The sequence below is a fragment of the Centruroides sculpturatus genome, unplaced genomic scaffold (assembly GCF_000671375.1).
Source record: "Centruroides sculpturatus isolate CEXI.00-Female unplaced genomic scaffold, Cexi_2.0 scaffold987, whole genome shotgun sequence".
Classification (NCBI taxonomy): domain Eukaryota; kingdom Metazoa; phylum Arthropoda; class Arachnida; order Scorpiones; family Buthidae; genus Centruroides; species Centruroides sculpturatus.
The window spans coordinates 149,586-174,665 of NW_019385239.1; the positions used below are offsets into that span (position 1 = coordinate 149,586).

Below are 25,080 nucleotides of genomic sequence, written 5' to 3' on the forward strand. Positions count from 1 at the left end.
AACTTATGGATATGAATAAAGGCATCTTAATGAATGTAGAGAGGAAAGAATGAATTTATATATATACTGTATATAAAATTTAATTTAAAAATATCACTATTTAACAAAATATAATTTCTGTATAACTAGACTTACGAGATGAAAAATTTTGAATGGAGGTCACATTGTTCTGAAAAGGATGACAAAACAAGGTGTTATTGAATAGAGAGATAATTTTGTAATTTTGTTATTCTTCTTTTTGATACCATAAATAGTATTACCATGTCCAAAAGGATATGATAATCCTATATATAAAAACTTGAAAGCTGAATATACTTAAAAAAAGCATTATTTTTGTTTATTATTAATGTTAAAATAGGTTGCATGTTAATACAACCTACTCCTGGACAACAGACCCTTTGCATTCAAAGAAATCTTTTACAAACTTGTTCTTGTCTCAAAAGGTATGTTTTCTGGAGACCACCTTAAAATCCTTGGTAGATACTGTGTATCAGCCATTTCTGATGGCCTTGGTATCTTTGTTGGATTCAGTACGAGCAACACTATACATTTATTCATTGACAGAGAATTCAGGTCAGCAGCACTTTCACTTTTGATAGAAGCAATTTCTAAGAGTTTGAAAAATAAGAGATGAATGGATCAGGACACACTTCTGAAATATTATAGCCAAGATAGAGAACAAGGGCTACGTCAAGGTAATGTAGAAAAGGGATTGAAATTGTTTGAAATCTTGTACACTCATTTCATGAAAAAAAAGTCATCATTCTCATAGGTGAGTGTGATGCACCTATAATGGAAGGCTGTAAAAAGGAAATGAATGATGACATCCTGAAATTACTAATTCAGACTATTTGATGTAATGCCCACAGAGCAGAAAGATAAAGTAGAATCCTGGCAGTGAGGTTTTCTTTAAGTATCCCTATGTAAAACTAGGGATAGAACTCCCTAAATCTGATAATACTGCTGTAATGTAGTTAGTGTTGTCACCTTTTCAAAATCGCTGACACGGACAGCAGGTGAGGTTTGTTCGAACAGAAGTTCCTGACACACGCGCAATGTCATCTTGCAATGTGAAGAATAACGTGCTAAATCAGTTACAGTTAGGGACTAGGGAGACTTGGGTAGGAGTAACGTAAGTAACCTAAATTAAGAAAGAAGTACTACAGATGACTTAGCTCTATTGGAGATTGGAGACGTGTACCAATCGTACAAGCAAAATAAAAAAAATAATAAATAAAATCGACAGGTTGAGCACGAAATTCCCGGACAAAATTGATAGTTCACCCGGACTGTCCGGATGAAAACCGGATGGTTGGTAACACTAACTGTAGTATTAAGGTAGTTGACACACCATCAAAGTTAGTTAATTAAAATATAGTTTTGAATGTATCAAAAAGTTAAGAAATTTTTTACTTTCTTTTGTAACAAATGATACCACAGACACACAGATCAAGTTAACGTAATAACTTGATCTGTATATCATGTAATGTTTAGGTTATTAATTGTAAACAATTACAATTAATAACCTAACAGCTTGTAAACTTGCAGCCAAATTTATTAACTTCCTAACGCTTTCGGCCATGTTAAATGACCTTTATCAAGAAAAAACATTAAAATTCGAACACAGTACATTTCAGTGGCGTGCCGTCATTAGAAGCGGTGGATGCGCCGCTTCCTTGTATTTTCTAAGAAATAAATACATATTAATTTTAATTATACGAAAATAATCGCACAATATTTTATTATAACCTCATTACGTATCTTATTACAAATTTCTATAATACAAGCGAAAAAAAGATAAGATCACTATTGTATATTCGAATATTAGTGGCAGAATGGAAGCGCCGTATCGTCCAAGGTCTTAGATTTACAAGACCTTGGGTTTAGCCGGTGGAAGTCTAGGACCCCTGGTGGCTGCTACACGTATAACGCATCCAATTCTATCCGGGCCGTTATCCGCCCGCCCGCTAGATATTTGGCCGCCCTCGCCCGATTACGCGAATCGCGAGTAGATTTATAACTTACCAGTAAATTCTTATCGGTTGGGTTATGTTTTTACGATAGTTTTCTGTATAGTTGACGGGAGTTTTAAAAAAATCCATTAAAATATTTGATATTTTTTATTCCGCACTCCGATTTTATATTACTCGCAGATTTCAATGTTAAACCGGTGATATTACGATTTTGTAAGTCCCACCTTTAAGGGAATGTAGAAAAAAAACGTGTGCAATTCTTGTATAATGTTAAAAAAATAACAGTTACTTTGGTAGCATAATTTACAACTAAATTTAACGAACGAGAGAGATGAACGAGGTACAGAAAAAGCCATTGCTGTTTGAATATTTGTTGAAATGTTGAAATGTTTGAATATACGCCATTGCTGTTTGATTATTGCTTGTTGTTGCTGCGTTTTAGTTGCTACTGGCGGCTGGTCTACTCTAGTTCGTTGGCAATCTTCTTTAACTTGTGCGCTCGTCAAAATAATGCCAGCCAATAAAAAAAAAAAATGCTACCGTGGACGTAATAGAAAATCACTTTCTTTACATAATTCGAACACATAGCAATTTACAATTTTGATAACAATTACAAATATTAATCAGTTATTTGATTAATTAATTATTTATTTGTTTATTCGTTGTCACTTTTATAGGTGGAAAAATATATTTCACAAAATTATTGCCAACCATCTGAAAATATTTGGCGATTTTTTAATTTCAACACTTCGCTTAACTGTCTCCACGGTAGAGAAAAGAAACTAAGATGCTGCGAAGATGCAAACAAGTGTGACGTCTCAGTCGAAAATATACCTATAGTCATCAGAAAGACGGGAGCAATAATTTTTTTCGAAATATTTTAAATTGTATTCAAAACGATCGATTTGCCGAGTAGACGGTTAATCGGGAATCGGATAATCGATGCTCTACTGTAGACGCTGTTTTTTTGATTGATTATGGCAGACCAACACTTCGGTGTTCTGCCCGGGAGGGTGCCTTCCGGGAGGTCTTTTAAGGGAAACTGGCCCCTATTTAGGCGTTAGGGACGTGGAGAAAACCCGGAAAACTCCACGTGGCCAGCCCGTCCGAGCGAGATGCGAACCCGCGCCGAACTCCCAGTGTTCAGGGTACGAAGACCGCTAGGCCACTGGTGGGCCCTTAAACAGATGCACAACAACACAACAAACCAAAGTCAGCCGCACTACTAAACCAAATTTAACGCACAACAACCAAGGTTCTCGAAGACTGATTTAACTGCACATGAGTTCCTCGACCCTTATATACATGTGTCAACGGCATCATCGGTGTGTTTCGGCATTGGTTAACTTCTCTGCTTATCATCAAAAAGTATCATCTTAGAAACAGCACAGTGACAGTCTGTTTGACATTATTCATCATTTTACAAAGCAAAAGTTATTTGGTACGTACCCCTGCGGCGTGCCGTGACATTTTATGATAGGGAAGCCGACTTCCAGGGGCAATCAGTTAATTCTTTTTTTAAATGTATTTTTAATACAGTAGACCCTCTATAAGACGGGTTCCTATAATTACGATTCCTATAAGACGGCGAAAAAATTGTGGCGGTATCCGTGCACAACGGTAAAAAACTCCTATAATTACGTAAAATGTCATTGGGCAGCCGAACTACTTTCCCGCCGTCCAGCGCCACGCTACGGACAGTTTAGGCTGGTAAATTGAGTTTAGTTTCGCCTGTACATATAATTATATATTAATTATATATAAATTAGGTACTGTACATATAATTATATATTGATCAGGCCCGCCGTAAGCGGGCGTGCAAGGCGTGCACCGCACGCGGGCGGCACGTCCAGGGGGGCGGCAAATCGAGCGATCGGTCACGTAATATTCAAAGTCATTGTCCCAATACCCACCCTACTTATAGTATAAGAAATGTCTTCGCAAAGAGAAAAAAATCCGACCGGAGCGCAATTACAATATTCTTATTTAGACTATATTATAGCGTTAACAGCGCCTCTATTGGCATTTATAAGAAATTAAGATGCAATGCGAAACGTCTGTCGGCAGGTTGAACCATCCGAAAGCCAAGTGCCCATAGTCGTGCTCTATGACAGAAGTTGATAGGACTGGCAAAATTAGTGAATCCCCACAGAGCTTCCTTCTCAATTTGAACTTGTACGCATTCGAACAGTTCTATCGCGTATCAAATTGCAATTATTTTGTTAATACTGTAATTCTTCTGACATGGGTCTAACTTGTAAGTACAGTAGAACCTCGATTATCCGGACTAATTGGGGATGAAGGTAGTCCGGATAAGCAAAAATCCGGTTAACCGAAACAAATACTTTAATTTGCCTTTTAATGATAATAGAACACGTTTTCTTTTCGATGACATATCGGTAATATTAAAAGTAAATACTGTATTTAAATCGTGATCAAATTTTCAAGAAACAAACGTTCGTATTGTGTTTGAACTACTACTGACCAAAGCTAGCAGACTACCTATTGTTTAAAAGGCCCTCTGGTGGCGCAAGAAGACGGATTTTATAAAATAAAAAGCAGTTGAAACTGCATTTTTATGAATAAAAATTTGACAAANTCGCTGACCCGGAGGGCAGGTGAGGTTTGTTCGAACAGAAGTTCCTGACGCATGCGCAATGTCATTTTTCAATGCGAAGAATAATTTGCAGTGCATGCCGGTTCTAAATCAGTTACAGTTAGTGACTAAGGAGACTTGGATAGGAGTAACACAAGTGACCTAACTCTATTGGATATTGGAGGTGTATATGATTATGAATGAATCGTACAAGCAGAAAGCAGCACTGCGCCTATGCCAACGACTACCACACTAGTAATTCGGTACACGGGGAAGAAATATATGCGACGGTTTGCATTTAATTTTGTACATATTCATTTCAACTTGCACAACCCGGAGAAATATTAATTAACCCCGGAGCCCGGAGATAACTCACTCAATCCCGGAGTCTCCGGGTCAAATCCGGACAGGTGGCAACCCTATTCGTGTGAAAGAAACATTCCTTATTCAACGGCGATTAAAATTATTTATATTAATGATGTCTCGAAAATTCAACGAAGTTTTCGCAGGAAAATAACATCAGAAATCGCAGCCGCGGTTTGCTGAGCTGTTCCGCGACGAAAACAAGCTTGAGCAACGGCGATGTCGAATGGTGCACACTCGGTAAGTAATCCTACAATTTTTTGTTTATAGCGTAGTTTATACGGATTATTTCCGAAAAAAATATACGTATTTTGGAAATGTTGAGTCGGATTAATCTAGAATCGATTAATTTTATGGAAGAAAACTTTTCAAACAGTCGTAGTCCGTAAACTTCACACGTGTCGGGCTGTGATTGGCAAGGACTCGTAAGAAATCGATTCATAAAGGACGGAACGTATCTACCGTCTTATAGGGGGGTCGACTGTAGATTATTTATTAAGTACGTTGGATAAATAAACAAGTTCAATATAATCACCTCGGTTATTAGATCTAAAATTAGGTTGGGGAAAAAGAAATCCATTATTTTTTCACTAGATGGCTGTAGTAATACATATCTCATAAAATATTGATGACACAAGTTCAGACTTGTGCTTATTGGAAAAGTGACATTCTGTACTAAAAAAAATTCTTTTACAGTTTTTTGATTGGTCAATTCAGTTGTGAGTTATAGGGTGTAAAAGATGGAAGTTAACAAAGAGAAAATTAGGTATGTTTTACAATTTTGCTTCGATAAAGGCGAAAATGCAAGCCAGGCAGCTGAAATTGTGAATGGTGTTTATGGTCCTGATACTGTCACAGCCAATTATGTGCAATTTTGGTTTCGTCGGTTCCGTTCTGGTAATTTCGATGTTAAAGATGCACCTCGCACAGGTAGGCCCGTTGTCGAAAATGTTGATAAAATCATGGAAATGATAGAAGTAGACTGGCACGTTAGCACTCGTAGCATTGCCCAGGAGCTAAAGATTGACCACAAAACAGTTTTAAACCATATGCATAAAGCTGGATTCAAAAAAAAGCTTGATGTTTGGGTGCCACACGAATTGACAGAAAAAAACTTGATGGATCGAATTTCCATCTGCGAAGCCTTGGCCAAACAGAACGAAATCGACCCATTTCTTAAACGGATGGTGACTGGGGATGAGAAATGGGTTACATATGGCAATATTGTGCAAAAACGATCGNATTTAATTGGAAGTTTTTTTTATAGCCTTTTTTCTCCTAAAAGAGGAGAAAAAAGTTTAAATTAGAATAAAAACATTATATCTAGATAATATTTTAAGCGGTTATCAAAAATATATACAAAAAGTAAGTACAGTAATACCCCGAACTTAAGCGATAGGTGGGACCGAGCGATAACCGCGTAAGTCGAATTCGCGTAAGTCAGGGTATAATGTCGCAATTTGTGTAAAATCCAAGTCGGATGTATGTAAGCTAATAAATGTTCTCCTTAATCTTATTTTGTCTTTTGATTCGTTCACGGTTACAAGAAATCACCACATAGAGTCTCTCAAGTCTCTGTAGATATAACAAACACAGAAATAAATAACACAAAATAAATTGTAGCTATGCGTTGATTCCGCGTGACACGTCCGAACATGTAAGCTGAATAATAGTGTGGGGTACGTGAGTAATCAAGAGTTGCGTGGTGCTCAAACAAAAGACGAATCGATGAGATTTGAAAATCACGTAACTCCGAGTTCGCGTAAGTCGAGGTATTACTGTATATGACAATATATTTTTAACTTACCAACTGTATATTGGCTGTAATCTATTATTTTGTTAATAACTGCCTCGATATATTGATTCTTCTCTGGATGTTTTGCTTCAACATGTGCCCCAACCTAGAAAAGCAAACATAATATGAAAATAGATTAAAGATAAATGAATACTGAATAAGAAATTCATTGAAAGAAATGTTAACTAAATAACTAAATATTTGGAATAAGTAGAATATTTTTATTTCAAATAATAATATTCAATACTTATAAATGAATTTTTTGATGCATTGGCATTAAAAAATTAAAAGCATCCGATTTCTAGTATTAAATTAGATATAAATATTCTACTAAATATGAGTTAATTATGGTTGGACTTAGAAAATCTAGCTTACAAACACACTAACAAGTCAACATAAAAATACTTATAGTTTTATTCCAATACAATCTAAAACTGACATAAATTGAAAGAGTCATTATGAAATTTAAAAGTTCCTAAAATAATGAACAATATAATAATATCAATAATGTGTTAGTAATCTAGGGCTATTCTAGATTATTGTTTAGATTTCTCTGTCCTATAATTTTCCAACCAAAAACAACAAAATAAAACTTCTTACAAAATATAACACAAAAAATTTCATTTGGCAATCCTATACTTGCTATACTGATGTCTGGGAGATAATATAATGAGATATTTTACAATGGCAACTGTTCAAGAGAAAGCAACATTTTGATCATTTTGGTTTTATGAAACCAAGTCCATTATCATATTATTATTATTATTTGACATTAATGTCAATGTTGTTATAACAGTGATGTGTATTGTATAGTAAGTCATTCACCACATTTGTAGGACATGACATTTATTAATAATTATCTGACACATTTTGCAAATTAAAATTTTTAATTAGTTAAAATTGTTAATTAGGAAGAAACAAAATCTTTTTAGAATTGCTGAATTATCATGATTTAAAATAAGACATTTGATTATATAAAAATAACTTATTCTGTTATTAATCTGCAATAATAAAACTATATGACTTCCATAAGAAAAAAAGATCAGTTACTTTTTAATTATTATTTATTAATAAATCATATAATCTGTTACAAAAATATTAAATACACAAAAATCTATTTAGTAATTTTTCCCAAATTTTATATTAAGAAACTGGAAGAAAATCAAAATTTACCTATTTTGTTACACAATCAAAATTATTAAGATGAAAATTTATAAATGATATAACAGTACTACAGTGAAACCTCACTTAACAAGTATAATTCATTCCAGAATCTTACTCATAATGCAAAACATACAATAAGCGAGACAATTTTTCCCATATAAATTAATGTAAAATATGATAATGCATTCCATGCCGAAAAAAATACTCAAATATTTTATGTATAACGTTTATTCAAAGAAAATTATACAATATACATTGTTAACGAGTGTAAATTACCATCATCTTTTCTTCTAGTGTGGAATGAATCAACCTGGAAGGCAAATTTAATATGAGATGGCAACATAACTGCCTACCTCTAGTCAAATTATTTAATTTCTAATATTTAATTATAGCCTTTACATAGCCTAAGAATTTGGAATATCATTTGGCATGTTTATTATATAATGGGCTATGGTTGTTGATGTTTATAACGTAATATGTCTGAACACAAAATTGGAAAAATGTGTGATTACGAGCAATGCTAAGATGCTAGCAGAACAAGTGCTAGACACAGATTGACGTAGCATGTGCACAATCCAGGACTTCCCCTCTTCTTGTCACTTGTTAAGCAAGTCATTTTTTTGCAATTTGTTTTGCTCGTTACGCCAATTACTCATTATGAGCGTGCTCGTTAAGCAAGGTTCCACTGTATTTAAATTATAATACTTTATAATTTTTTGCACTTTGTTTTTATTTTTAGACTAGTTCATTAATGGAAAACAAATTTTATTGGTATTAGATTATTAGTTCTCTCAAATTATGTTAGGCAAAATTATGAACACAAAGTTGCAAAATGTTTTAAAATTTATAGAATATGTTGATTGATAATACACTAGGAGCTCAATCCAAACTATCTTGTTGTTTTCATGATGACTTGTTGTAAGAATTGCTGTTACAATAACATTGATATTAACTAACATTAATGTCAAATAATACTGAATCAAGAGAAAAGTCTTCTTACACATTCTCTCGTCAAAACTTTCTTGTGCCAGACTAGTCATGCCAAAACATACAATTCCATAATCATTATATGCTATATGTTTAAATACTGTATTTGACATCCTGTAAATCAGTTTTTAACACCAATAAAATATTTTTCAAGACGAACATTGTCTCATCATCAGTTTGAAAGCCAAGCTCCACATCAAACTAAAGATACTACTTGCCAAATTGAACAACCATAGAATGACAATTAAACTTAGCATTCCAGAGTGCTTAGAACATTATTAAGATAGAACATACTATTTGAAAGAAGTTAAACTTCACAATTTTCTTCAATGTGAGTGTAACCATTACGTCACCAGAAGAAATGTGACATACAGGTTTAATATTTAATAAATTACATCAGTTACATGACATTTGGCATATTGTACAGAAATATGTAAATCTTGAATAATTTGAAACTCGATAATTCAAAGTTCCGATTATTTTGTCCCTTGAATTTTGAACTAACAAGGATTTCCTGTATTGCTCATATCCAAGGATCTAAATTCTGATCTGACAATGAGATATTGCTCATCTTTAGTAATGTTTTTATCAGTGTTAAAACTGACTTCTTTAAACATATCGTATATGATGATTAATGTTCAGTATATGAAGACAATTGTAAATAAAGTTGGTTATTCTGACCTGCTGAAATTCTTTTATCGTTGGAGCCTATGTAAAACTTAAGCAAAGCTCCAAAACTCATTTGTTACAGGTAAACCTATCAGTACCTTCACTGTTTATAAATATAGTCATCATGTTAGGTTGGGGAAAAAGAAATCCATTATTTTTTCACTAGATGGCTGTAGTGATACATATCTCATAAAATATTGATGACACAAGGTCAGACTTGTGCTTATTGGAAAAGTGACATTCTGTACTAAAAAAATTATTTTACAGTTTTTTGATTGGTCAATTCAGTTGTGAGTTATAGGTTGTAAAAGATGGAAGTTAACAAAGAGAAAATTAGGTATGTTTTACAATTTTGCTTCGATAAAGGCGAAAATGCAAGCCAGGCAGCTGAAATTGTGAATGGTGTTTATGGTCCTGATACTGTCACAGCCAATTATGTGCAATTTTGGTTTCGTCAGTTCCGTTCTGGTAATTTCGATGTTAAAGATGCACCTCGCACAGGTAGGCCCGTTGTCGAAAATGTCAATAAAATCATGGAAATGATAGAAGTAGACTGGCACGTTAGCACTCGTAGCATTGCCCAGGAGCTAAAGATTGACCATAAAACAGTTCTAAACCATCTGAATAAAGCTGGATTCAAAAAGAAGCTTGATGTTTGGGTGCCACATGAATTGACGGAAGAAAACATTATGGATCGAATTTCCATCTGCGAAGCCTTGGCCAAACGGAACGAAATCGACCCATTTCTTAAACGGATGGTGACTGGGGATGAGAAATGGGTTACATATGGCAATATTGTGCGATAACGATCGTGGTCAGTGTGGTGAAGCGGCTCAAACGGTGGCTAAACCAGGACTAACAGCCAGGAAGGTTTTGCTGTGCATTTGGCGGGACTGGAAAGGAATCATCTACTATGAGCTGCTTCCATATGGCCAAACACTAAATTCGGACCTCTACTGTCAACAATTGGACCGTTTGAAGCTAGCGATTGATCAGAAGCGGCCAGAATTGGCTAACAGGAGAGGTGTTGTACTTCATCACGACAACGCCAGGCCACACACATCTATAGTGACTTGCCAGAAACTCCGGGAGCTTGGTTGGGGAGTTTTGATGCATCTACCTAATAGTCCAGACCTGGCACCAAGCGATTACCATCTTTTTTTATCATTACAAAATTTCCTTGGTGATAAGAAATTGGCATCAAGAGAGGATTGCGAAAATCACTTAGTCAAGTTTTTCGCCAATAGGGACCAGGGCTCCTACAAGAGAGGAATTATGAAGTTACCTTTAAAATGGCAACAAATTATAAAACAAAACGGTGCATATTTGATCCAAGTCGAACAACCGGAACCATGTTAAATAAAGACTTGAAATGAACATAAAAATAATGGATTTCTTTTTCCCCAACCTCGTAAAATATGAAGAATAAGTAATTGTATAGATATTCTGGAATAACTTTATTCTGCTTGTTATTGAAAGCCTTACTGACCAGCCTTAAAATAAGACCATAGATCACTTCTAAGTGTAAGGACGGATAGAAACTCAGTCAAAAACTATGAGCAATTATTGACACTGTTAGGAATCTAACATTCCATGTTTCTCTATAAAAATCCAGAGAAAGTTTTCTGAATTCTTTGATATAAAACACCTTCAAAAAATTGTTTTTCTTGTGAAACTGGTCAACTTTTCTTCCACGCCAATGCTAAAAGTGTATTTTTACCATTGGGATTTTTTTACTAGTGGCCAATTAGACCTATGTAGTTGCTTGTCTGGAATTCCAAAAGATAACTCTAGTGAAAGTCTGTTATTACCTATTACTTTAATCTTTCTGAGGAGGGCAGGGATTGGGTCTTGAGTAAAGTCAATGACTAAGATTTCAAGATATAAAATGTTCTTGATTCTTCTCTCTCCTGATTATGATGTGAAGGTTTCCTTTATTGAATAGGATATAACCATATGATTTTTGTCATTCCAATGTTTTATCTTCTTAAATAGGTTATTTAGTTGGTTGTGAAAAACACTCATCCTTGATGAGTTTTTAGTTTTGACAGTCCTTAATCTCTTGCAACAGTCCATTTTACAGCTTGCTATTCATTATTAGAGAGAGACATAACTTATCTAGTTCAGCACAAAATCTAATCAATTTTCTATTAATCTTCACTTAATATTATTAAGTTTGTCCCTTTAGAAAGAGCTTTATAACATATTTGGGCCTAGCTTTTTGTTGTTGTCATTTAAAAGTATGCTGTATTTTGTTCAAATATATCTAATTTCTATATCATTACAAGTTAATGTAGTGTTATTTTATTTTTTGCATTTCATATAAATTAATTTCTGTCATTTTTATTTATAATTTTTTAATTCTTAATTTTTTCAATTTTTGTTCTTAGATTTTTAATTTTTTTATAATTTGTTTTTTAAAATATTTTGCTCTTTTCTAAAAAATATTCATTTCAATTTACATTCATTATTTTGAATAAAACATTCATCTGATAGAGACATTCTGGCCTCAAAAATTTTTTTATTCTTAAACATTCAATTTCTACATCTTATTTTAGCATATTTTTCATTTAGTTTTATTCTGTTATCAGTGCTTTATATAACTCAACTAGCAAATGAGCCCAGCATTGCTTGGGAAAACGATTTGGATGATTTAGTAAATATTGTATGTTTGGAAATTAAGTTATTACTAACAAAAAAAAAAAAAAAAATCACATCTAAAATAGTACATTAGAAACCGTTCTTCAGGTTAAGCCTTAATCCTTTCCCTCTCCCCCGCAGGGGATTTCAAAAAATCCCTTTTTAGTGCGTATTTTCATGAGCCCAGCATTGCTTGGGAAAACGATTTGGATGATTTAGTAAATATTGTATGTTTGGAAATTAAGTTATTACTAACAAAAAAAAAAAAAAAATCACATCTAAAATAGTACATTAGAAACCGTTCTTCAGGTTAAGCCTTAATCCTTTCCCTCTCCCCCGCAGGGGATTTCAAAAAATCCCTTTTTAGTGCGTATTTTCATGATATACCCTAACTGTGTACCAAATTTCACCTCTTTAGATTCAGTGGTTTGCTCTGGGCAATGATGAGTCAGTCATTCAGTCAGTCAGGACATGTAATTTTATATATATAGATATGTAATGAAAAATTATATGAAACAGTTATTGATTATTTATAATACTGGATTTATTCTAAGATACACCATGATTTTGAAACTGAATTTTCAAATTGTTTTGCAGAGGGTAAAACTTTAAAATAATCAATTTTATAAAAGCTTGTTAAGTAACAAGTTTTATCAGATTTTTATTGTTTTTCTAAACAATAAAAATCTGATAAAACAGATCATGCTTAGCAACTCTACTTCCATAATCTTCTGCATATACAATAACTTTTCTTTTAATGCTGCATCATAAGGGGGAAAAATGCCATGTAGTAGCAATATTTTAATGATTCAACAGCAATATCATTCAATGCTGTTGTTCCCTTATAGGTACTTTGAACAAGCGGTCGGATGGCCGAGCAGTCAAGGTGGTAGCCTACTGCTCTGGAGGACCCAGATTCAAATCCAAATAGGTTGAAAAATCCCCAGGAGTTTTTCGGGGGTGGTCTGTTCAAATATGTCAGACCCTGTCCCTCACCACCCAGCAGCCCTATTGTGGCCTGGCCGAACCCATAATGGGCTCGCAAAAAAGAGGCCCTCTTAGTGCCCACAGGGCAGAAAGAGTTAAAAAAAAAAAAAAAAAAGGTACTTTGACCATTAAAAGGAATTTAAATTAAACTCTCATTACCAGATAAAGCTCAATTAAACTTATCTGATCAAGAAATATAGCAAAAACATCTATTATTAGGGTCTTTTTGCAATAACTACTGATTCTTGTTTTGGACTACAAATGTATGATGACAATGATTGTAAGACAAATCTTTATTTTGTATCAGTTAACATAGTTTTAAAAAACATGTTGTTTCTTACAATCAAGTAAATCTGATAATATCACAAGTAGCATTGTATAAGTATCAGAAAAAACACAGTCATGATACCTGGCATCACATCAAAAATAAAAGCATTCACTGATTTGCACTTAGCTTAAAAATGCTATCAAAAGTAATAATAAAGATAAACACAAATATTATGAGCCAAACTCCTGACAATAAAAGATAATTACAAATATTAATAAATATACAAATTTACTAATATTTGTAATATTTATATCTATTTATGTATTTAATCCTTCTACAGCATGTTACTAGAATGAAATATTATTCAAAAAAATATTTTAAACTGTACATTATGTATTTGGAATTTTGAATTTTATATTTATTTCTTCCTCTGGCATCTTTTGTATAGAATGTTATTTAAATCTAAGTTTTTTAACTGCACAAGTTTCATCCATATTCTTTCCATTTTCAAACATATATTAACAAATGCCAACTTTAGAGCTGTAACTTAAAAATGGTCTATTAGACAGGCCAAAAACATTTGTTGAATTAAACCATTTTTGCTGGGAACTGAAAACTCTTAAATGTATCAAACAATAAAAAAGTAGGTACTTTTTAATGATAATGTAACTTGTGAATATTTTCTCTTTTAGTGATGATCCAAGGTTTACTTTTAAGTAGACTTTTATCATTATAATTTTAATTTAATAATTTTAACTATATTAATAAATATTTAAAAAAAATTATTTCTAATAATTCATATAAGTTTATATTATTATTAAAAAAAACTTACCCTTAATGTACCTCGCAGCTGATCATCAGTAAGAATAACATTTCCTTGATTATTTTTAAAGGTTATCTGTAAATTAAATTAAATAATTAAACTTTGAAAATTTTCTTCAATCAGCTAATGTTTATCAAAAATAATTGATAAACATATATGAGCAACTTTAAAAAATGAGTGATATTTTATTTTGTTTCTATATCGAAATTATACTGTAGTGGCATAGCCAGAATTTACTTAAGGTGGTAGTTTAAGTATTGAATATTTAGGTCTTTTGAAAACAATTTATATTTACTACTTGAAGTTTTACATCAGTGATATTTTACTATGAAATAAATTCAGCACACAGAAATATGAAATGATTCAAATAAATGTGTAAATGTATATGATACTTAATAATAATAAATTTCTAGATGTTGACACACATACCAATAACACAGAAGCTTAATGTAACACTTGTTTGAGTAGCTATGCCTTTACTTTAGTCCGGCATAGCACTTGGCACCAGTATCATCTTAGCATGACATTTGCAAAATAATAATAATAATAATAATTAAAAAAATAAGTTTTGAATATCTAAGGGTGATGTTGGGATCTGGATCCCANAAAAAAAAAAATTGAATTACCATTTGGTTGTCGTTCACTCAGATATACATGAATTCCCATTGGAGACAATGAACCACCAATTACATTTTTTTTCTGATGTCCATCATATTTATTACAAGATTGTACAGTTCTTGTTTGCCAATCTGTCCAATATAATCGATCATCATATAATGTCAAAGAAAACGGATGAGGGAGATCACGATTTACAATAACTTTCCGACTACGTCCATCAAAATCCATACCAGATATAAACTTCAACTTAGCATCAGCCCAATATATTCTAAAAAAAATTACAAAAATGATACAGATTATGTTTTATTATATTAATCTCTATCCGCTAATTTTTGGTGTTTGTACGTACAGAAGAATCTAATTTAATGGATCACTCAGGCCGTTGAAATTTATCGTTGTTCTGAGAATCCATTATATCGCGAACAATGAATTTCCCATACACCCAGGAAAATATCCATTATTTGAAAAAATTTCCACTTTTTAACCTCTATATATAAGAAATACCAGTAGCTGCAATTATTCAGTCTCTTGAGATTTCTATTCTTTATCCTATAAAAACACATATTTATAACGTATGTATATTATGTCATACGTGTGTACGACAAAGCTGACGAAAACTGTACATACTGTAAGCATAAAAAGAGGCAAATTATGTATGTTCATTAGCACTCTGCTTGACTTAACAATTTGTTAAAAAAAACTTGTCCATCTTGATTTCTTTCAATGCTGATTTTCTGTCTATTAAATATGACACTGCTTAACATTAGCAATATCACGTTCAGTACAGCCTGTTCGTTTATGCTGAAACTCGTTGGGAAGGTCTTATGCTGAAGGTTTATGCTGAAACTCGTTGGGAAGCTGGAAATACTCAATGACTCACTAAATTTCTACAATACACTTGGACCAGTGATGGTGTTCATTAAGTACAGTAGAGTGTTGTTTATCCAAATCAATTGGGACTGGGGTTGTTCAGATAACTTATTTTTCGGATAATTGATTATGTACAAAAAATACATTAACCTATCCCACGTTGAAAATTTTCTTCGTTGCATGTCGCTTCGCGTTGAATTTTCATCAATGTTAAGCCTAATGTAAATTTTTAGAAATAATAATCGTGGCAATTGTATTGTTAAAAATTATTTCTTTATTTTGTACAAACAAAATAAATATATTGAAAAATATAAAAACAAAAAAATTATATTTTGGAAGTTAATCTAGTATCAAAAATGTTTGATTCAGCATGACACAGTCCAACTGTAACGCTTTCAGTTAACCGACATTTCAGTTGATCAGCTTTCGGATAAACAATGCTCTACTGTAATTTCTCCTCAATTGTATCCGCCGGCTGACTTTCAAATGTAACAAGTGCATCATCAAACTCTATAGATTTTCCAAAAACACCTAAATATTAACTGAACGTTGAAAAAATGCAAACTTTACAATAGATTTGGGGTAGAAAAAAATCTATTATTCTAAATAATGGATCCACTAAAAGGAGGTAAAATTACACTCATTTGGTGGGACCTGGAATAAAATGTTATTCCAAGAAATCTGTTGTTACACAATCCATTAAAATGAGATTCTACTGTACTGATATATTATCTCACTCATTGGTTTAGTTCTCCTAAATCATTTTCATGATAAAATAGATACATTTACAAACTACTTTAAGTTAATTTATATACCTATAAAATCCTGAATAAATTAAACTATAAAGTAGTGATCTCTCAATATAGGATTTTTAAAATTATTTCTTTGTATAATAATGCCAAACTTAATAATTTGCATTTCTAATAATTATTTACTGGACTTCAGAAAACTAAAAGAAACATTTAAATATTAGTTATCTTTCATGTATCTGTAACTAGAGGAAAAAATTTTTCTTAATGAAAGGTTAAATTATGTGCTTTAAGACTGAAAAGAATTTTATAATCTCTTATACTGCTCCCATGCAAAATTTTATCAGTGAATAACAATTAAAATTTGAGATATCTTCAAACTTAATAAGACCTAGGTCTTTCCAGACTTCCATTTTAGAAAATCTGACAACAAAGTATAAAGAACTTTTATACTTTGTTGTCAGATTTTTGCCAGTTCTTTTATTCCAGAAGGTTCTAAATTTATTTAATTAATTTTAATTATTAATTTATTTAAGAGATGGCGCCTAACGTCTACCTCAAGTGTCAAATTACTTTATTCCAATCATTTAATTAGCCGTATTATAGCCCGATATTTAGGCGATCGTTTGGTAAAGTATAAAGAACAATACACTTTCTTTTATTTTCATAAATTTAATTCTGAGGATCCTAGATTGACAGAAGATACCTTCCTTTATCAACAGCAGCGTATTAGTTTCTTTGCAATATTTAAAATCATCCACTTCTCTTTCTCCTGTATTTTTAATATTATCAGAAAAAAATATTATTCCTTTCTCATAAGAAATGAAAAAAATATTATTGGCTTCTTTAAATAAACTATGTATAATATACATAAAAACTTATGCCCATTTAATCTAATACAATAAACAAACATATATAATATATATTATATTAATATATATAAATCAATTTGAGTTTATAGTTGGTGTAAGATATCTAACAACTAGTTAATTCAGCTTTCTTTTCAGGAAAAATATCTTTAGATAACAAATCAAAATTTATTCTTTTCTTTTTGAATTGAAATATATAAATATTCTAAAATGAATATCTTACAGATGACTTGTATATATTTTGTATATTATTGTTTTTATTCTTTGACTGGTATCAATGGCAAAGAAAAAGTATCTTAAGTTATAAGATTTTTTCTTTATGTTATGATTAAAATTTATTTGTTATGTTTTATAAGAAAATAACAAAAAACTATATATATACATATTGTATACAATTAAAAAAAACTAATTAATGAAAATATACCTTTTTGTTTCATAGTCAATAGTAAGTCCATTTGGCCAAAATATATTTTCTTTGACTATTATTTTTCGTGTCGAATGATTTCCATTCATACTAGCTCGTTCAATTTTTGGCATTTCTCCCCAATCAGTCCAAAACATTAACCTATAAAAATCAAAAATATTTATAATAATTAATTAGAATTTTAAAAGGAAGAGAAAAATTCAATTAGGAATTCTAAAAATATTAACAAACAGTACCATTTGATGCATTTCTGTTTCACTGAAACTAAAGCCAGAGCCATAACATTGAAATGTAAAATATTAGTCTGAGTTACTGATTTTATTTCTCTTATAATTTTTTTTAGTTAATAAATTTTTTTCCATTGTTACATAATAATTATAATAAGTAGGATGATACCATATCAAATTAACAATAAAACAAAAAACCACTGTCTTCTGGTGTTAATTCTTTTAATTAGAATACAAACATAATAATAATAAAAGATAGATAGTATTTTCACAATAAATCTTTTCATCCTCAATCAATCAAACCAAACAAAATCAAATTCGAGTATGTCAAACCAAATATAAATCTATTCTTTTTTTTAAGAAAAAAAATAAAAAGAAAAAGCTTTCTAGGTGATCATTTATTAGCACTGTCCATAAAAATTTCTCATAACCAAAGAGTAAGGTTTTTCAGTTCCAAGTACCAGGCTTGTAGAGTCTTTTCACTTTTACTTGGACCAATAACTAATCTAAAACTTAGCAAGTTTGAGTCCAAAGTTCATATATTTTAACGGCATTGAACAGAATTCATCAGTTGTCAATCATCAAAGCATTATTAGTAAGCATGGAATCTGCATTGCTACACTACTTTTAATGCTGGCCTCATTTTTACAGGAAACCATAACCAGCCATCAGAAAATAATCTTCTAATCCATTTAAACTGAATTTTCAATCCCAATTTTGCAGCCTTTTCAACCATTCTCTTCAACTAGCATCATTTACTGCCTTTCTTAAGCTTCTGCACAAAATTACAAATGAAATTCATTCATGTTGATTCTACAATATCAATAGTTAAAAAATTTCTAATTGATTTTCCTGCCCATTTAATGATCAAAAAGTTAAATTATGCTATTGATTAGCTGACAAATTTCAATTGTAAATAGTTTTGAATTTGAATTTGAAAAGTACTCCTTCCCAAAATTTTAAATTTCTTCCTGCAATTGATTAGGAAAATGAAGTCAGTTGACTAACAATGGTTTTAAAAACAGTATAAACAGGTGGTTTCCTTTTTTATCCCTACTTTTTAATGATGTTCTGCACCTTTTTATCATATTGTCAACCTAATCGATACAGCAGGAGTAGGAGATGTAGATGAGTAGGATATTGAAATGTTACTGCAGGTTTCTGGTGAGAGCCTTACCAACAATGGCCTTCAAGAACTGGCAGAACAAGGAATTCATGTAGAACTGGAAAATGTGATTCTGAAACAAAGCCTACCGTATATCATGAGTTCCTCAAACGAGGAAAGCTACACATTGGGCGAACGCGCAACTGAGTGAAGAGATATTTAGCAATCACCCGATGCTACAAATGCTATGGTTACAATCACGTAGCCAAGAGCTGCTCAGCGGTGGCTCAAGCATGTAGCAGGTGTGCCGCGGACCACTCTTACAAGGAGTGCAAGGCCACCAAGCCTAAGTGCATTAACTGCATGAGAGTGAACCAAAGGTTCAGCCTGCAGCTGGATATTGGACACTAAGCAATGAGTGCCAGCTGACCATGTTACACACGGGAGCTCGAAAGAGTTCAGGCTCGAACTGACTTTGGTCAGTAAATGGGAATGAGCCTCTTGTGTTCGATTCTGTCTTCTTTAACACACAGCAGATGAACAAGCGCGGCTGCAAAATAATGCAGTTTAACGCCAAAAAGTGTCGCGCCGCAACTGCCCAATTACGGGTGGAAGTGGCGGAGCGGGAGATAGATATCATTCTTCTTCAAGAGCCGTACCTAGTACAAGGAAAGGTCGGTGGCCTCTCATTACAATGGAATGTTTTCGCCCAAGAAGGTGACGATTGTTGAGCTGCAGTTATTCTCACGCGTAGGAATGTTGATGCGTATGCCATCCACGTTTTGCGGCTTGTAGTGGCCGTAGAAATACGGTCACCCACCTGTGTTTGGGTTGCAGTCTCCAGTTATCGCCCGCCATCGCCAAAACTGGGAGACCTTCTGAATGAACTCGAAGGGGTTGTCATGCTCTGCAGTAAGGATGTCTTGGCTGGTGACTTTAATGCCAAGCACTCACTGTGGGGCTCACCTGTAGAAGATCCTGACAGGAACATGATGAAGGACAAAGCAGAGGGGTGGGGTTGCACATCCTGAACGATCTGTTTGGGATAGCTACCTACTCCTCTCCAATGGGTGAGAGCTGGATTGACCTTACCATCATTAGTGGGGCTATGCTGAGATTGACCTCGCAATGGGAAACAATCAATGCAGAAAGCTGTAGCGACCATCGCTTCATTGCCATTGAAGTGAGGAGTGGCTCGCCTGACTGGTTGAGTAGCAGCTACAAGCTGACTGCTGGAAACCGTGATCAATTTAGCAAATGCCTCGTAGAAAAGACAGCCGATATTGCCACCCAAGTCTCTAAGGTTGAGAGTGTCGGGGATCTGGAGGAAGTTGTAATGCCGGTTGTTTGCCAGCTGGTGGACCCAGGAGCTGAGTGTCCTGAGGAAGCATGCGAGGGTGCTCCGGTGCATCTTTCAACGATGCAGGGACGATGACCTTCGGGCAACCAGGAAACTGGAGTTCCAGAGGGCCAACGCTGAGTACAAGTACAAACTGAACGATGCTAAAAAGACCTCATGGCTCAGTTTCTGTCAGGAAATCAGTGACAACAACCCGTTCTGTCTACCCTACAAGCTAGTGGTGGGCAAAGTTAAGAGTAGTGGTCTTGGGGTCCATCAAAAGGCCAGATGGTTCCCTAACCTCTACACAGGAGAAGTCAATTCAGGTGCTGCTCTGCTCGCATTTTCCATGCGATGAGCAGTCCAACAATATCAAAGAACAGAGGCAGCTTCGAAGTGACATGGAGTTGCCCATTCTTGAGGCTGAGATGCCCGTGCCAGTGACTGACTCTGAGGTAACCCACACCATCAGCAACCTACGGAAAGGGAAGGCACCTGGCGTTGATGGGATCACGGCCAAAATGGTACAAGTTCTGCAACATGAATGTCCTGGCCTGCTCCATGCTCTGTACCAGAAATGTCTACTCCTGGGTCATTTCCCAGTGCAGTGGAAGTGGGCACGTCTTGTGTTTATTCACAAGAATAGGCACCCGAAGAACGAACCAAAGTCGTATAGACCGATAAGTCTCTTGCCAGTCCTAGAGAAGGTTCTAGACAGAATCCTTAGTGACAGAGTGTACCACCACTTAAATCGGAAAAGGCTGTTACACCCAAACCAATATAGGTTCCGGCCGGACTTGTCAACCTGCTGCGTACTACATCAGGTGGTTTCACTGGTTTACCAGAACCACCAACAGGGCCTCCACACACCGCTCGTTTTGATGGACATTGCGCGGGCTTTTGACAATGTCTGGTGGCCATCCATATTGGGTGAACTGCGGAAGGCAAACCTGCCAACCACCCTTATATCACTTACCAGGAGCTTCCTGAGTGACCGCGACGTAGTCTACATCAAGTGTAAGCTATACAAAGATACTGGAGAGGGGTTGTCCCCAAGGATCCTGTATCGGCCCCTTACTTTGGAACATTCTAGCAGACACGACACTATGACTAGTCCTCCTGGACAAAGTCCAGTTGCAGGCATATGCTGACAATCTGTTGCTAGTAGTTGCAGGCTACAGCCGTAGCAACATGGAGAGTTGCAGCAACGAAGCAATAGAACAAATCATTCGCTAGGTTGCTGATGGTGTGGGTTACCTCAGAGTCAGTCACTGGCACTGCATATGCTCTCATTCAGCCCTGAGAAATCGGAGGCCCTGATGGTGGCCCAGACTGGAGTGTTGGCCCGCCGACCAATATACCGGATCCAGGATAACCCCATCCAAAAAATGAACAAGCTAAAGTACCTCGGTGCCATCATCAATCAGACACTATGACACTCCTCAGATGCGGCTGGACGCCGCATCTGAGGAGTGTTCATGAAAGAACAAACCTCACAATAGCGGCACTATCTAGACTACCTAGACAGGATTATGGCCTTAGTGGAGAAGCACTTCGAGCCATTTATAAGATGAGTGTAGAGCATGTTATCTGCTATGCCTATAATGTATGGTGGAAGGACTCTGCCAATGTCAACCAGAGCAAGATGTTGCTCACAATCCAGCAACCCACTGACCAGCAGATCACAAGAGCATACAGAACTGTGTCGACAGAGAAGGCCTTGGTCTTGACCAGGCTGCTTCTGCTGCTTCTGGTGGTCAGCCAAGAGGCAGCCTTCTACAGAACCAAGGTGGAAGGAATAGAAGCTATGCATTGTAATCAGAAGTACCCAATCAGACTTAGGAGTCAGACAAACGTTCTAAAAGTCCATCCGGCCCATAGGATTGGATGACTGGGATGTCGGTAAACCGACTGGTAGTGGTGTTGAAATATACATTGATGGCTCTAAAGATGACAGCTTGGTAGGTGCCACATACTGTGTCTTCTGTGACATGTATGAACAGTCAGTCAGACTGAATGAGGAAGCATCCGTGTTCCAGGTAGAACTGATAATCCTGGAGGGGATGTCCCAGTGGATCTTACAACATCCAGATCCGGTCACAGTTTACTCCGATAGCCAGTCGTCACTACAGGCCTTGAGCGACAGGTACCATCACGATCTGCTGGTACAGGAGATCAGAAGCAGAGTACTAAGGGTGAGGCACGAACAACACGTTGCCCTGCGGTGGGTCTGAAGTCACATCGGGATCCTGGGCAACAAACGTGCTGACCAGCTGGCTAAGGCAGGAGCCATTTGTAACAAGGACGGTGGAACCCTGAACTTCATACATTAAAAGGACTTTGCTGAAACAATCAATGACATACTGGCAAGAGTGCTGGACTCAGAGTAGAGTAGGTAGGTCAACCTACGCCTTCATGCCTGTAGTTGGCCTCGCTCTGGTGTGTTGCAATTGGCTTACGACCCAAATACTGACCAGTCATGGGAAGTTTCCCCACTTCAAGTCCAAATTTGGGCAAGGAGATGGTAGCTGCTCCTGTGGGTGTCCTCGTGGCAATGCAAGACACTACATACTTGACTGTCCTCTCACTAAGGATTTCGCCGAGGGGCCGACCAAGTCAACTGATCTAGACTGCCTGAACAAGTACTTTGAGCGCTTGCAGCTAGTAAAGGAAACTTAAACAAACTAAAGGATTTGATGGAAAGAATCATAGATCTACTCGATCTATAAGCCTAGTGGACGCACTAGGCCAGGCCCCCTCCTCTTGTAGGAAAGGGAACCCTCTGCCCGTTACTTTTATTATATTTTTGTTGAGCATTGTGAGCTAATAGTTTAGTATTGTGGACTAAGTGCAGAACAGGCTGCACAATTCAAAAGTTGTGTCAAGTTAGAGAGCTGGGCCGGGGTGCGGCTGGGAGCCCGTAAGATGTACCATGTGACCCAGCTAAGTTGTCCCTGCCTACCGTGTCAGGTATCCGACCAGCTTATGATTAAGGCACAGTCTCTTTAACCCTATGGTGCGATGGGGCAGGGAAGGAGTTGCTTTATGAGGCTTAATATCACCAAATAGTCAGCATAACCTTGCAACCATAAATATTCCACTTTAGTGTTGATGTTGACAGTTGGCCAGAGTCACACCATGATCTTTTGCATTTAGGATTATCTAAATAAACTAACCATTAATAGTCTGATACAAAAACTTTCTTTTTTGTCTGGCAAGCATTGACACAAAAATGTTTAATTGGTTTGCTATAACACTTTCCAACAATTCATGTGGCATACATTCTCCTTCCTTCAGAACTTTTCCCATGGCATGAAAATGTTTGATAACTGTTATTTTGCAAGTTCTGAAGTGGTTTGAGATGTGTCTTTGTCCAATAATAACTTACAATTCAGCACCTTCAAATGTTTTAACTGTCCCAATCTTTTTGTCACTAACATCAAAATTACTACTCTTAAACTGTCTAAATCAATACTCACAAGTTTTAATTGATGGAAAAGACTGTCCATAAGCTTTGACAAGCTTTTGGTGACTATCTGCAGTTGTTTTTCTATTGTGAAAAAATAAAGTAACATGTGCCAAAAATGCTCTCTTGGAACTTCCATTTCAATACTTATATAAATCCAACTCTTAACTAGTCTTTGGTTTTTAGCTTACTGAACATAAATATAATTCAGATTTGACCACTAAAATTTACAACTAGAGCACTCTTTTGAAAACCCTCAAAACTAATTCACACTCCTAAGATAGTATTATTTCATGTTTATGTTTAAATCTAAAATGCAGTTTTAGTCTATAACCAGGGTGGCCAAGCTCCTTGATAGTCCGAGCCATTTTTCAAAATTTGAAATTTTTCACAAGCCGCAATTAAATATGTATTAAAAAGGTATGCAAAAAATTCCAGATTACAAATTATATCCGTAGCAAGAGTGATACAAATTGTTTCCTCCAGAGCACAATGTCAACTGTCTGTTGCAATAACAGTTTACAAATTCAAAATCGGTCTGGAGTCGGTCGATAACGGATGATTACGCCATTGTTTATGTTCATTTGCGCAGTTTTCGATGAGTCATATCATTCTTAACTTGGACAGAAATGAAATTTGTTACAACGTTGCACTTAGTCTTTCATATTTGTTGTTAGAAGACATTTTGAAACACACACATATTTTAGGAAATATTTTAGAAGACATTTTGAAACACATACAGAACGATAATAATTTTTTAAAATATAATAACACAAAAATAAAAAGGAAACTCAGGTACGTTTATTGAGAGCCACAAATAATCCTTCAAAGAGCCGCATGTGGCTCGCGAGCCGCAGGTTGGCCACCCCTGGTCTATAATTTAGAACAAGAGATTTCATCATCAGTTTTCATCAATGCTTGCCATATACAGCAAAAAAAAAAAGCCTGTAAAAATAATTTTTTTCTGTTTATGAAATTCTGCATGCATGTTAAAAAACCAATTTTAAAAAAACCAAGTGGCATTCATAAGGTTTAAAAATAACAAAGTAAAACTCTTTTGAGACTTTTACTTTGTTATTAACAAGATAACAGTACCTTGTTTTTGAACAAGATACTGTTATCTTGTTTTGACAGTAATATAAACATTT

The 25,080-nt window shown here is 34.8% G+C and overlaps 3 protein-coding genes across 3 annotated transcripts in view; 2 read left to right on the forward strand and 1 right to left on the reverse strand.

Annotated features, from left to right (window-relative positions):
- Positions 1-5,419: 5,419 nt before the first annotated feature.
- LOC111636583 (histone-lysine N-methyltransferase SETMAR-like) lies at positions 5,420-6,239 on the forward strand. The gene has a single exon (XM_023381862.1). The coding sequence runs from the start codon at positions 5,673-5,675 to the stop codon at positions 6,237-6,239; it is 567 nt and encodes a 188-aa protein (XP_023237630.1). The 5' UTR covers positions 5,420-5,672.
- A 3,618-nt stretch (positions 6,240-9,857) lies between these two features.
- Positions 9,858-10,961, forward strand: LOC111636589 (histone-lysine N-methyltransferase SETMAR-like). The gene has a single exon (XM_023381867.1). It carries the CDS (start codon positions 9,859-9,861, stop codon positions 10,351-10,353), a length of 495 nt encoding a protein of 164 aa, XP_023237635.1. The 5' UTR covers position 9,858; the 3' UTR covers positions 10,354-10,961.
- A 3,880-nt stretch (positions 10,962-14,841) lies between these two features.
- Positions 14,842-25,080, reverse strand: part of LOC111636585 (low-density lipoprotein receptor-related protein 6-like) — a 49,767-nt gene continuing 39,528 nt past the window's right edge. Inside the window, exons 3-4 of the mRNA XM_023381863.1 lie at positions 17,796-17,936; positions 14,842-15,151 (exon numbers count right to left, since the gene is read on the reverse strand). Of these exons, the coding sequence (XP_023237631.1) occupies positions 14,842-15,151; positions 17,796-17,936 (451 nt within the window). The remainder of the gene's footprint in view (positions 15,152-17,795; positions 17,937-25,080) is intronic.